General features: G+C 38.8%; 1 protein-coding gene across 4 annotated transcripts in view; it reads right to left on the reverse strand.

The window, feature by feature from the left end:
- The window catches only part of Diaph3 (diaphanous related formin 3), a 471,820-nt gene that overhangs the window by 419,018 nt on the left and 38,940 nt on the right, over positions 1–13,862 (reverse strand). For all 4 annotated transcript variants that reach the window (XM_031361487.1, XM_031361488.1, XM_031361490.1 and 1 more), the window contains one exon: positions 4,108–4,284. In XM_031361487.1, coding sequence (XP_031217347.1) covers positions 4,108–4,284 — 177 coding nt within the window. The remainder of the gene's footprint in view (positions 1–4,107; positions 4,285–13,862) is intronic.

Genomic DNA, 13,862 nt, shown 5'->3' on the forward strand with positions numbered 1-13,862 from the left:
AAGAGAGGAGAAAGGAAGGAAGGAAGGAAGGAAGAAAAAGAAAGAAAGAGAGAGAGAGAAAGAGAGAGAGAGAAAGAAAGAAAGAAAAGTTGAGGAATGGAGGGCAATTGTACTAGGCCAATAGCAGATACAGTTTGGCATCTCCAAACAAAGCAAGTTTGGAATGTGAAGAAAGCTAAGCTTTCTTTCGATGACATTAAATCATACAGAGTAAGAGAGTTTTCTATTATGAGAAGACATGGAAAGAACTGAAAGGACTAACTCTAAGAGGGCACGACTGTAATCAGCAAGTCACTTGTAGTGGTGCAGACTGAGTTCATGTCCTTCAAAAGGCCAGTTTCACTACAGTCAATAAAGTGGGCAAGAGCATTTACTAATGTTGGTTTCAGATATCAAGGCTGCATATATATGCAATGTTGATTTCAACTAGTTCATACATCCAAGATTCACAGAAGACCAGTCTTTCAGTATATACCAAATATACACCAAAATATAAGCACGGGTTGGGAAAAGCTCTTAGGAAGTTAGGATGAGGGTGGGTGAGAAGGCTCAGCAAGTGTTTGACACCAAGCCTAGCAACCTAAGTGCAATCCCATTGACCCACTTGGTGGAAGGAGAACTTAGTCCTGCAAGTGGTCCTCTGACCTTTAGACATGCACTGTGACATGATCACCCACACATGTATGTGTACACCATTAAATAAACATAACATTTTAAATGTATAACTAGAAATTCATCACTGTTTTAGAAACTAGACCATTATGAGACCAAGAAAATCAATTCTCTAAGCAAAAATGAAATTGTGAAGTATTACACTATACTTTGCATTCATTAAATAATCAAGTCAGTAATATTTCAGAGGACTATCTTAAGGAAGAAAAACAAGTGTTCTTCAAAATAAAGTTGCTACTTCATGTACAAATTAAATACTTTACATAATTGGTAAATAGGAATAATTGTTTTTAAAACTGCACAATTGTGACACAAAGACCTTACATATAAATTTTAAATATGATGAAACCTTTACAAGCACAAATGCCAAAAGGTTAATATAGCAGATTTCTAAATGTTTCCGTCAGGAGAACTCCTTTTTGTTAAGAGAAAGTTCTGTTCAGCTGCGCCCTTTTATCTTTACCTCCTTCCCCCACCCAAGGCTCAAGGCTCAGAACAATCCTGAGTCGGAAGGCTGAGAGGCTCTAGACGACAGTGTCTTCTGGACATGAAGGGAGCAATGCATGCCTCAACTCTCAGTTGTTGTGGCTGCCTGTACAAGAGCTATACAGGAGTGAGCCATTCCATTTCAGTACAGAGGAAGATGAGATCCATGAGCCCCATCCGTAAGTGGGGTGTTATTTGACAACTCATGACTGACTGCTAGGAAAAAGTACCTTGACCATTCTCTAATTCAGCAACACAAATTAAATTCAATAAATAACATGTACAATATATAGTAGTTGTAAATATAAATATTTTGTGTGTACACATCTTAAGCACTGCAGGCAAATTTGATATTCACAAAGAATAAAGAATATATAAAAATGTATATTTTAGAATACTATTGATCAAGTCCAGTAGCGTGAAATTCTAGTAGTAGTCATTGTACCTAGGGTAAATAGTAGAAGGAAATAGCTGTTTTTCACTGTCTCTAGGGTAGACAGCAGAATGAGTAATTGTTTTCTAGAAGCTCTTTGACCTTGAAGAAATCATTGCAGAAAACAGTGTTTCTCTATCAGAGTTGCTCTCTGATAGAGCTTTACAGCCTTTGCCTGACTTTGGTCACAGGACAGCCCTGGCACACCCACCAAGCCTTGCACTGTAGAGTACTGAAAACAGACTGAAGAGTCAGAGCACGCTGATTTCCTTTAGGAAACATATAGATTAGACGGGGACTTTGTATTGAGGAGCTTGTTTTACCCAAGAAACAATAATTGGGTACCAATCAATAACTATGCTTCTGCACAGCTATTTGAGGGTCAATTTTTCAAGGCTGGACCTCCCTGCAGACTTAGACCTAGATGCCATTTTGGAAAGAACCTCTTTGTTTGACAATCCTGTGTGACTGAGAACACTGACAGTTCAGTGTAAACAAACAAACAATGGTGCCCCCAAAAAATGTCTCTAACTCACACTTACAGGCAAGACACACTTCCTCAGTGACTTGAGCGTTCAGTTTCAGAGACAAGAGAAGGTTTTGTATTCGAGGTATTCTAATATAACCAAGGATTCAGAGAAGCAAAGAATCTGTTCTGTATGTTTGAAAGGGAACTTAGGAATGACTCATCCCTCAAATATTTAACAGCCCCAGCAAAGCACCACTTCCACCCCACTTCTGCTAAATAAAACATACGTTTGATTGAAAAGATCTATTAGCAAGCAGACCTGCCTCAGATTAAACAAATGATCTGGCCCAGTTACTCATCAAATTGTCCAGCTCCAACTGACCCGCACACACTTCCCTGAATCTTTAAGCAATGGCAGCAGTCCCCAAAAGAACAGAACAACCTACATTCACTATTTCTTGCATGGTTGTCCTTTAACCACGTGATTATAAAATGTGTTCTCTACAATGTTTCACAGCAGCGGGCTGCTGTCTCTACTTACTCAGATGGTACTCACAATTATAATTTAAGAATATTTTACTGTTTTTAGAGGAGCCATAAGAGTACCATTGCAAAGTTTCAGAGGTAACTAATGTACGTGTTCAGAGCACGAGAAGAAAGGTCTCTCTGCCATTGCGAGTCTGCAAAGGTGATACTGAAGGAGCTTCATACAAGCCTCATTATTGGTGGCAAAGGCTAGCAAAAAGTATTTCTTTTGTCCTTGACAGAGATTATAGCAGCTCATAGTGTCAAAAGGGAAGGAATTCCAAATTGTAGGCAAGAAAAACAAAAAACAAAACAAAAAACAACAGTAACACTTCAGTAGGAGCTGGTATAACAGCAGATCCGTTTCCCAAGTCTAGAATTTGTGCAACATTAAAGTATATTTAGGATCACTAGTACTTATTCAAAAATCTTATGAAAATAAACTGGGCTTTTATTCTTTCCAGGGTCTTCTGAGACTCTTGGTGTTAACAGTAAATCAAATACTTGCGATAAATAAAAAGTAAGACAGTACAGTACAAATACAACACTCGTGTTGAACAATTATGGAAGAGCCATTAATAGTATCCAAATTTCATAAACACGATAGACCGTTAACTGATGAGCAAGTGCAGTAACTTCCATTAAAAAAATGGATGAAGCTGCCAAAATTGATAAGACAAATGGACAGACATATACAGAGTAAATCATGACTTGGAAATACACAGTACCTTAGAGATATTCAGAATATCCTTTCATAATTGGCCCCAAGTTATCTTTCTAATCTAACTTTTCAGGCCTCTCACTGGTCCCAGGAGCTATTCAGAGACTAGCTCTATAATTTTGCTTACTGGAATTTCCTTCATAGCAAGACGCTGCCCTTCCCTCTGCCTATACAATTCTCAATTGCCAGTTGGCCCAGGCTGACTTTCTCTGCAAATTTCCCAAAAATACTGTAATTTGCTGTATTTTCCTTGAAGCTAATTAGGTATCTCAGAAAACTGAAGCAGTCACTTCCTACTCTGAACTCATAAAGAACTGAATTATTAAACACTACCTTCTGGCATTGCTTCGGTAATTTTTCAAATATTTGTTTTGAATCATAACAGATATGAACTTGAAAGTAGCAACTATATAGATAAAAATCTATTTATATAAAATTAGCATCCATTTGGAGGAAGTGGTTTGAACTTTCTTAACATTCACGGATTGCTGATCAAATCAGCTCATTTAGATTAAAAAGCAGACTCTGAAGTGACAGTGAAAGACTAAAGACCAAACAACAAAGCCACCAAGGAAAAGGACAGGGTTCTACAAGCACAGCGCCACGTAACCGAAATACACTGCACTGAGGCTGGAAAGGAATGACACCGCACTAAAAAACAACCCAGGGCCTGCTGACAAGACAGCACTGGGACAACCCGGAAAGCACATGAGCTCCGACCGTGCAGCTAAACAGTATAAAAGCTACTTCTTAATATACTCTGAGTAAAACTGAGAACCAAAACAGAATTAAACCTCTTACCATCATCTTCTCAAAAAGTTTCAAGACTTCACTCTCTGACAGCGACTTGGGATTGTTTTCCATTGACTCTGAAGACACTGACGAGCAGTCACTGATTCCAGACACAGTCTTCATGTGGGGAAGGGGAGGTCTCTCTTTCTTGCTCCCTGGAATTCTTATGCTGGCGAATTTGTCCAGCTGTGAAGAAAGATAAAATAACACACAAGTAAATATTTCCTCATGCAGCAACTGTTATCTAGTTCCAAAATCAGGACAAAAATACAGGGTCAATCAATCATATTGTCACTGATGAAGCTTTAAACTTGACAATATTGACCATAAGTGTTGAGAAGGTTCCAGCAGGAATCCCATTTAAGGCAGATGGGAAATCATACAACCTCACAAGATCTTAGGTCTCTGCAATGTGTAGTGCACTATAATCTATACATTTTGAAGCTTTTATTTCTGTATGAAAGTGGATGGTCAAACTCAGGTCACCAATCCTTTTGGCCAGTGCCTTTACCTGCTGAGCCAATCTTGTTGGTCCCCTATTCATGTTAAAGTGAAAACAATAGGTTTCTATTTTATGGTTATAAAGTTCAGATCTTAAAAAACAAAATCACAAAATTTTACATTAAAGATTCTGGTGCCAGATGACTTGGGCTTCATAGATAAACAAACTGAAGAGTTTCACAAAAGCAAATCAGCTAACAGTGATAGCACCCACTATTACTTCTTGCCCTGCAAGCCAGCCTCTGCCCTTCACCAGTGCCCTCATATGGATACTGTCCACTAGTCGGGGACAAGGAGGCACACAACAGGACACAGGTTAGGTATTTAAATTTTTAACTGTAATGCCTCTGTAGCTCAGTAGACAGTTAAATACCCGCTACCATTTCTTTTTGCACATGCCAGCCTACATCTGAACTTTGTGGACATCAACAGAGCAGGGCCTTACGTAATACAGATTTTTGTTGTAACAGGATGTCTTCCATAACAAGATCAAACAGCTGACTGCTACTTAAATATATTAATATTAGTCTAGAAAGCTACTTATCTATTCATTCAAAATTGTTCTTCCTCACAAAAAACTAGATTTCTATTTCAAGACACACAAAATTTTCAAAAAGGGCAAAATAGTTTAAAGGAGGCTTCAAGATATGTTTATTGAAAACAATCATAAAACTTATATAAATTTTTCATCATTGATATAAGTATAAACCTATTTTCATTATAACATGAATAGAGGGCCAACAGGAATGACCCATCCACTTACATAAAAAAATAACAAATGCTTAAAATATATCAATTATAGAAGTACACTACACTCTATAGTAGCACGAGCTACATATGGTGACTGAGTTGAATATTTAGCTCATTAGCTGCATAAACTAATTTCAAGTGCTCAATGATATATATATATATATATATATATATATATATATATATATAGTGGCTATACTTGTAAATCCACACTGAGAATATTTCTATTATTGTAAAGATATCTAATACCTGGAAATCTTTATTTCTAAGGTAGCATTAAATTATGTTATTATTTAATTCACTAAAGAAATAGATTAACTAATCATGTAAACAAATGTTTACATACAATATGTAGGGCTATGACTTATCTATGAAGATAGTGTCTTTGGAAAATACTATGCACTGTACTTGCACACAGTCTATTTAACATAAGCTAGACTTCTAAGACTAGTCACAACATAGCGTTGCTTGCATCCTAACAAACAAGCCATAAAAGTTGCAAAATGATAGTTACTAGGTTTGTAATTCCCCTGAAAGCTGAGGACACAAGAAAGGGAAGGAGGCAAAGCACTAGGCAGAGTAGGGATGTTATATGAGAACTGAGCATGTACACATGCTTTTTGCCGGTCAGCATGCCCTCAATACTCAACAATGCAGTGCTTTCATTGTATCAAGTATTGTTATAAGTAATAAACAAACACAGCTAACCTCAGCAAGTTCCAGGTGATAGTCGTAAATTTGTTTCACTTCACCAGTACTTGAAATTTGAATTAGAATATTTCTCAAAACTAGGAAGACTTGTTATCTGTCTCCTGGCTTCTGTGAATGGAGTTCAACAGCCTATGGATGTCTGTGGGGACAAGCCATGTCCTTTTTAAACCTTACATGAAGGCATATAATTCAAGCAGAATATAGAATTAACTGAATGAAATAAGGTTTGAAAGAAACTCCTTTAGAGAAAAACAGGTGGTGAGGGCACAAAGAATGGAATGCCAGTAAGTAACAGAAATTCAATCTTCGTGACCATTAATTTTAGTTTACAAAGATGCCCTTACTGTACTCCACCACTGGTCAGAGATAGGCAAATGAAGAGTAGGGAGTATCCATTGAGCTACTGATTGGTGCACGGTTGCTGGCTCAGTGATTAGAAAACCAGTAAGATCTCTTAAAAAGCCTAGACATAAAACAAATCTGCTATCAACTCTTCCCCTCAATTCTTTCTTGGCCACATGTGCAGCATGGTAAAGGTTAGTGCCAGGAAAAGCTAAAAGGGGATCCTTCCTCAGGCATGGCAGGCTTTCAGCAACTGCAAACCATCCTCCTATGATACAGAGCAGAGAAGGACCTGAGTGAAATGTCCATGATATAGCCCGCACTTTGAAGAGATCCTGACAGCCATTATCTGAAGGCAAAGAGCAGCAGGCCAGGTCATAGTTTCCAGAAGAAACAGAGAGCAAACTTGAAATAACAGAGAACAACTCAGCATTAACCCTAAAAACAGACATCAGATTTAAAATGGAAAGCTATCCCAGAGATCTGGCACTTGCTAGTTCAGTTGCTAAGTCAAAACTAGACTGCCGTAGCTGGGCATCTGTTGCAAAGCAAGAAGATCCGAGTTAAAATCCCCAGAACCCAAGTGGGAAGCCAGGTGTTGTTTTAGGACTGCCTGCAACCCCAGCTCCTTAAAGTTTTTGGGCAAGTGGGGACAAGAGATGATTGGGGCTTGCTGGCCCTCAACATAACTCTAAGTTCAGAGGAAGAACCAAACCTAAGAATAAAACACCTAGCAGGTAAAGAGTACCCTGCTCTTGCAGAAGACCAGGTTTAGTTACCAGCATCAATGTCAGGTTATTCACAACCACCTATAATCCTAACATCAGAGGATCTGATACCTTCTTCTGGATCCCAGGCACCAGCACTCACATGTGCATATACTCACACACATACACACATAATCAAAAATTAGATATCTATAGATGATAGACACATACACAGAGGCAAGCAGTAGTAACACAAGGCATTCAATGTCCTTCTCTAGCCTTCAAGGGTCTACATGCGCACACGCGCGCACACACACACACACACACACACACACACACACACACTCCCCACATGCAGCCAGCATACTCACATACATGTACACTCACACATACAAGCACACATTAAAAAAAATAAATAAAAAGTAGTTTGTCAGATTTTCAGTGACATTCAGATCCCATGTATTCAAGCCATGTGAAGCCACAGAAGAGCTGAATCCAAACTAAGGAAACAAAGTCCAGGTGAGCCCTGTTCTCAGCTGACTGGACTCCTGCTCCAATCACCTGGAAGAAGACACCTTTCTCTTCTGAGAAGAAAGGAAATCACATCTTTGACTTATGAAAGAAAAGTTCTACCGTACTGAAATTTTCTGTAGAAATTTCTTTCATAAGTAGAAGCAAAATAAAGACAATGCAGACAACAGTTGAGAGAAACTGGCTCCAGAAAACCTGCGGGTACTACCAAAACTGCTAAAAGACAATGGGTGAGACGAAGAATTCCAGATTCACAAAAAGATAGGAAAACCAATGGATCAGCTAGCTGCTGCTAGGACTCTCAAGAGGTGGAAAGCAGGTAGTTACAAGTCACCTTGCCATTCAGATCTGGAGCAAGGAGAACACAGAATGCATGTGTGTAAAAGCCTGACATCTAACTCACCAAATAATCATTATCCATTATGAAAGAAGCATGTGAACAGAAGCTACAGCCCCCAGGTATGTTTGTACTCTGTCTTGTTCTTTGAAAACAAGCAGGAGACACCAAAAAAATTTCTGTCAGCCAAAGACTGGTTAGCCTCCGATTGGTCACTGCTGCAGCGCTCTAACTTCTGTACACGTAGCACTGATGCCCGAGTATGAAAACGATCTCACCTGTTAGCACACACGAAGTCTAATGTGACACCTCTGCTGAAGTGGCATTAAACACAGCATCACTGGTACAGCCTCAGTATTACAAATGTAAACTTGCCAATAACTGGGGAAAGTGAACTGGACTGAAGCACCCACAAGACAGTGGGAAATGTGGAGCCTACAGCTCCACTGGGGATACAAGAGGTCACAAAATGTTTGTTTTTAATAAAAGCCTGTACTTTTAAAAATAAAAATACATAAGTGTACTGAAACATGGACCCCTTCTTCCCCCACCATCCCCAGCGTGCTCCCATAAGGTGAGGGTGAGGTGAACGACACTCCTGCCTTTGACCCATGTTAGCATTACCAGCCATGAAGAAGTCCCTGGTCTGGGCTACCATGTGGGGCCATGTTAATGTCTGAGGGCTGCTGAACAGAATTGGCCTGGGCAGGGTGGGATCACTGGCCCCACGCACTCCTCTGCTGAGGTCTGTACCTGGCCTGGGCAGCATACAAGAGATGGCCCTGCTGGCTTGGCCATTTCTACGCAATGAAGAAAACAGAAGGCAAGCGTATCAAATTCCATAGGAGTTAACTTATCTAAAAAAACAGCACAAAGAAACTCAATCCAATATTGTAGTAATGAAACTACATTTGTATCAGTAAACAAAGAAAACTTACAGAAATAAAATCAGCACATCCCCATTAATGTTTAGAATTAAGCTCTAAGTCCTGATTTTACACATGTGGTGGAAAAGCAAATTTTCATCTCACCATCTTAGAGCTAGCCAATGGTAAAATGAGGAAAATGAGCACATCCTCTTTCCAGATTCTAAATCCACAAAGGTCAGAGAATAATAGAGATACAAAAGGATTGGCATCTCAGGCTTGTAACGTAATACATTTTCTTCTTAATTGGAAAGCTGAAAGATAATATATAAGAAAAGCCAGGACTGGAGGGCTACTGAGTGGATGAAGGGCACTTGCTCCCAAACCTGATGAATTCCATTCAGTCCCTAGGACCTACATGGTGGAAGGTGAGAAACAACTCCCACAACCTCAACACACAGTTCATGATACCTACACACACAGAGATATACACACGAAAAAATAGATAAATACATAATAGGTAGTGAGAAGACAGATACATAGAGACACATAAATAGATACAGATGATAGAAATAGAAGGTAGACAGAAAGATAGACGGATGGATAGACGGATGGATGGATGGATGGATATAAATATGTCAATGAGTGCATTTTCTTCTTCCTGTACTAGGACCACCTCGATTATCTAAAGGACACAGCTTGCAAGCAGACCCAAGCATGCTTGACTATCTAAAGCTTAAAGGAGAGCTTGCAAGCATACCCAGGCAAGCTCGACAGAGCACTCCAGTAATTCTAAGTGCAAAATCTGAGCACTATAACAAAGCCAGATCAAAGTGATCTTGACTATCAAATTGTTTTACATGTGCTTGAGAAGTTTCATTTAAAAAAAAATGATGCTAGAGTGATTTCACATAAAAATAGACAAATCATTCCTAATTTATCTTTCATGGGATTGTACGTATTATTTGCTTTTGAAGCAAAGCACAATAGAATACACAGTCAAACTTTGAAAATATTTTGTACTTAAAATTATTGTAGAAATTGCCATCAAACTGACAGCAAGTTCTCTATTGTTGTATTTTCCAATTTATCTGAAGACGGTTTCTTTTACAACTTATGTTCTTTATGTTAAAAAACAGTAATAATAATTTATATGGAATTCTCCCCACAAAGCTGAACTAGAAAACTCAACTTAGGCAGGCAAAACACACAAGCAATTCACATTGGTTGAAGAATTGATTAAACACACACAAGACTGGGGGAATTCTATTGAACTGCTATTTAGAGGTAGAACACCACACTTAATTACCAAGGCTTTGCCTGTGTCTGGGGTATACTAAGTTTTATAAATTAATATCACTTATCTTCAGGGGAAGTTAAATGAGCACCCTACTGAGTATTATCTCATGCTGAGTAATCACACTGATAATCAGTAATGACAGCTTAAATAAATTAATTAAACAAAAAAGGTTCTAAAAACTATCTGGATTTTCAGTTATAACATTTTGATAGTAAAATCTCATTATTTAAAGTTTCTATTGTTTCAGCATTGTAAATGTCAACAGCATTTTTTTTTCACTTAAAAGTACAGTGTAATTTTCAGGTATTTTACAATTTTAGTAGTTTTACATATGGCTAGAAACACATTCTCCAAGAACCAAGAAGAAAGTTGATGCTTTCATGTAATCCAGGAAAAATAAGCAAATAGAAGCTCCTTCTAACTATAAAGTCAAGTTTACCCAAATGTACACCTAAGATATAAAATGTATTATTCAAAACTTAGTCAATTTTCATGCATTTTTATATTAGACTTCAGGAACGAATAACCAACCAAAAAGTGTGGGTTACTCAGCTTCATTACTAACTCAGCAACTTGCTGATTTAAACCATGACGCCCAGAATCTGACTACTGAATCCTGCTGACCACTGGCTTCTTGTGTTCTCATAATCAAGGCCGTCACCACAGTGTCTGTCACAGACAGTTGTTAACAAGAAAAAAAAAATGGTGAAGCCCTTTCAGGCACAAGCCAATGCACTCCAATGCAAGATGTAGACCTCCTCCCCGCCTCATTGTCATTCAAGACACACTAAATTCTCATGTCCTTTCAAATTAGTTATAAATTCTGTTCAATTCATTGATTTGGTAACTACTGATATACTCTTTGCTACTGCAATTTAACAGCCCTACTAGATCTATCATCACCTAAGTCATTGTGCACCAATTCTCTGAAACTACAAGTGCTCCTCCGACTTGTGTGACCAACAGGAAATTACCTATTCTGGCTTATAGAACCAGATCATAAATGCCACTGTCTTCTTTCTTGGATCTCTCATTCTGGCATATGCCATCTGCCAAAACACACGAAAGACAGGCCCACATGACAAAGACCTAAGACACTACTTACTTTACCACCAGAAAAAGGTATCTATTTATACTAGCCCATGACTGATCATCTTGGAAGTCCCTACCAAAATTACAGGTCACCATAGCTCTGCATTAAACTTCTACATTACAGCTTCCTGAGACACTAAGCTAGCACCATTTACCTAAGCAACTACCAAAATCATGGCCCACAGACAGTATTCGAGAAAGCACTGTCTGTTGTGTGCCACTAAGTCAGGGTGTAGGAAGCCATTTCATAAGCACATCACCACTACAAGATGGCATTTGGCTTGCCGTTAGTATCAGAATGCCTTGCCGTTGAACGCTTTATGCGCGTGTGCTTATGCATCCCAACGAGTGCCCTTGATCACGTCAGATGGCCTGATCGTTACACAACCTATCATGAGTCGCCACGTCTGAGGCGAGCATACGCCCCTATATAAGGGAAGGATTTTGATATAGTCGGGGCTCTCCTCCTCAACTGAAGCTTGTGAAGAATAAAGATTGTGCTGCAGAAGAATCCGTTTGTGCTGCGTTTTTCCTGCCGGCGGGAAATAGCGCGCAGCATCAGGGAACCATTTGTCTCATACCAAAAGACATGTATCGCAGTGTATGGTACATATTCAGCCTGCATAACAGTATCTGACAGACAGCAGTCTACTAATGCCAACAGATGGATTTGTTGAAGTTATAAATGAGGAATTCCTAAATTATAAAAATCATATGAAAAATAATTCCATCTCTGCAATGTTTCACAACTTGGGGAAAGTGTTTTGACAGAAGAAAAAAGAAAAAGAAAGGGAGAGAGAAAGAGAGAGAGAGAAAGAGAGAGAGAGAGAGAGAGAGAGAGAGAGAATTAGGTGATGGTTTCTAGGAGAGAGAAAGTGCCCATACCCAAGAGAGGCATTACAAATGTGGTCTATTAGGGAGCCATATGAAGCTGAAACATGAATTATATGAAAGAGAATGTGAACAACTAAACAATACCCACCTGCCTAATCATCCTTTATGATGGTTTGATTAAAAATGGTCCCCACAGACTCATGTCTGAATGCTTAGTCACCAGGGAGTAGCACTATTTGAAAAGATTAAGAGGATTAGGAGGTGTGGTACTGAATCAAGTGTGTCACTGGGGATGGGTGGGCTTTAAGGTTTTAGAAGCCCATCCAGCCCAAAGTCAGTGTCTGTCTCTCTGTCTGCTTCTGTTTCTGTTTCCGTCTGTCTCTCTCTGCGTCTCTGTCTGTCCTCCCTCTCTCTCTCTCTCTCTCTCTCTCTCTCTCTCTCTTTCTCTCTCTCTCTCTTTCTCTCTCTCTCTCTTTCTCTCTCTCTCTCTCTCTCTCTCTCTCTCTCTCTCTCTCTCTCATCCTGTAGCTCTCAGCTACTTCTTCAGCACCATATCTGCCTGCATGCTGCCATGCTCCCTGTCATAATGATAATGGACTAAGCCTGTGAAAATGTAAACATGACCTGAACTAAATGCTTTCTTTTGTGAGAGTTGCCTTGGTCGTGGCAATAAAACAGTGACTAAGACACCCTTGCTAAATGCTAGTGACACCCCACACACACAGAAATATATCACATTGGGGGTGGTTCAGAGGAGCAGTTAAGAGAATTGACTGCTTTTCCAAAGGACCCGGGTTCAACTCCCAGCACCCACATCACATGGCTGCTCCCAAGTGTCTGTAACTCAAGTTCCAGTGGCTCTGAGTCCTTCACACAGCTTACATGCAGGCCAAACACAATTGTACATGAAATAAAAATTTAAAAATGTATATACCATATTAAGAGGAAAAGATGTTCATTGATCAGTTCAGGTGGGATAAGCTATCTATCTCTACCTGAGGCACTATCTTAATAACTACTACATTCTAACTTATATATCTGCAAAAATCACAAAAGGGCTTTCCAGCTGTTGATCTACATTTTATGAATTCTGTAAGTTAGTCAAAGGCTCCTTTGAAAATTTATTGCCACTCCTCTAAAAAAGTTAATCAACTTAAATATTTTATTCATATTTAACTTTTACTTTTTTAAGCTTGCTAAATGAGGAACATCCTTAATTATGCTCATAAAACTTCTTTAATGGCTTGAAAACAGGATCATATATGCACACATTGTACACACCCAGTAGCTCTGTCTGGGAACTGTCTGTGCAGACCCTACAGCAGGAAGAACTAAGCCGGCAAATGACTGGCAGCCCCATTGCTGTCAAAGGGACATGACAGGAAAGAGATACACTGTAGGAGCTCAGAGACCAATAGTCTAAAACAACACCTTAGCTTAAAAGACCCAGAGCCATTATGCTACACTGTCTCCTGTTTCTGACCCGAGAACCTACTGATGACAGTATGCCATGACATTTGGAGAATATGAAGATCTTTCCAAAATACTTTTTTGAGTGACATACATAAATTTATATGATATATGTATATATAATATTACTATATATATACAAATACACACACAAGGAAAACTAAAGTAAAATGGAGCCATGCAAATATTTAATAAGCTTTAATATATATGCCCTACTGAACTAAATGAGAGATGAAAGCAAGTCTAGTTTTTAAAAATATTGACTATAAGCATTATTTAGAACTTTTTTAATAACTATAATGTGGTTTGAAAACATATGATTT

The sequence above is a fragment of the Mastomys coucha genome, unplaced genomic scaffold (assembly GCF_008632895.1).
Source record: "Mastomys coucha isolate ucsf_1 unplaced genomic scaffold, UCSF_Mcou_1 pScaffold9, whole genome shotgun sequence".
Taxonomy (NCBI): domain Eukaryota; kingdom Metazoa; phylum Chordata; class Mammalia; order Rodentia; family Muridae; genus Mastomys; species Mastomys coucha.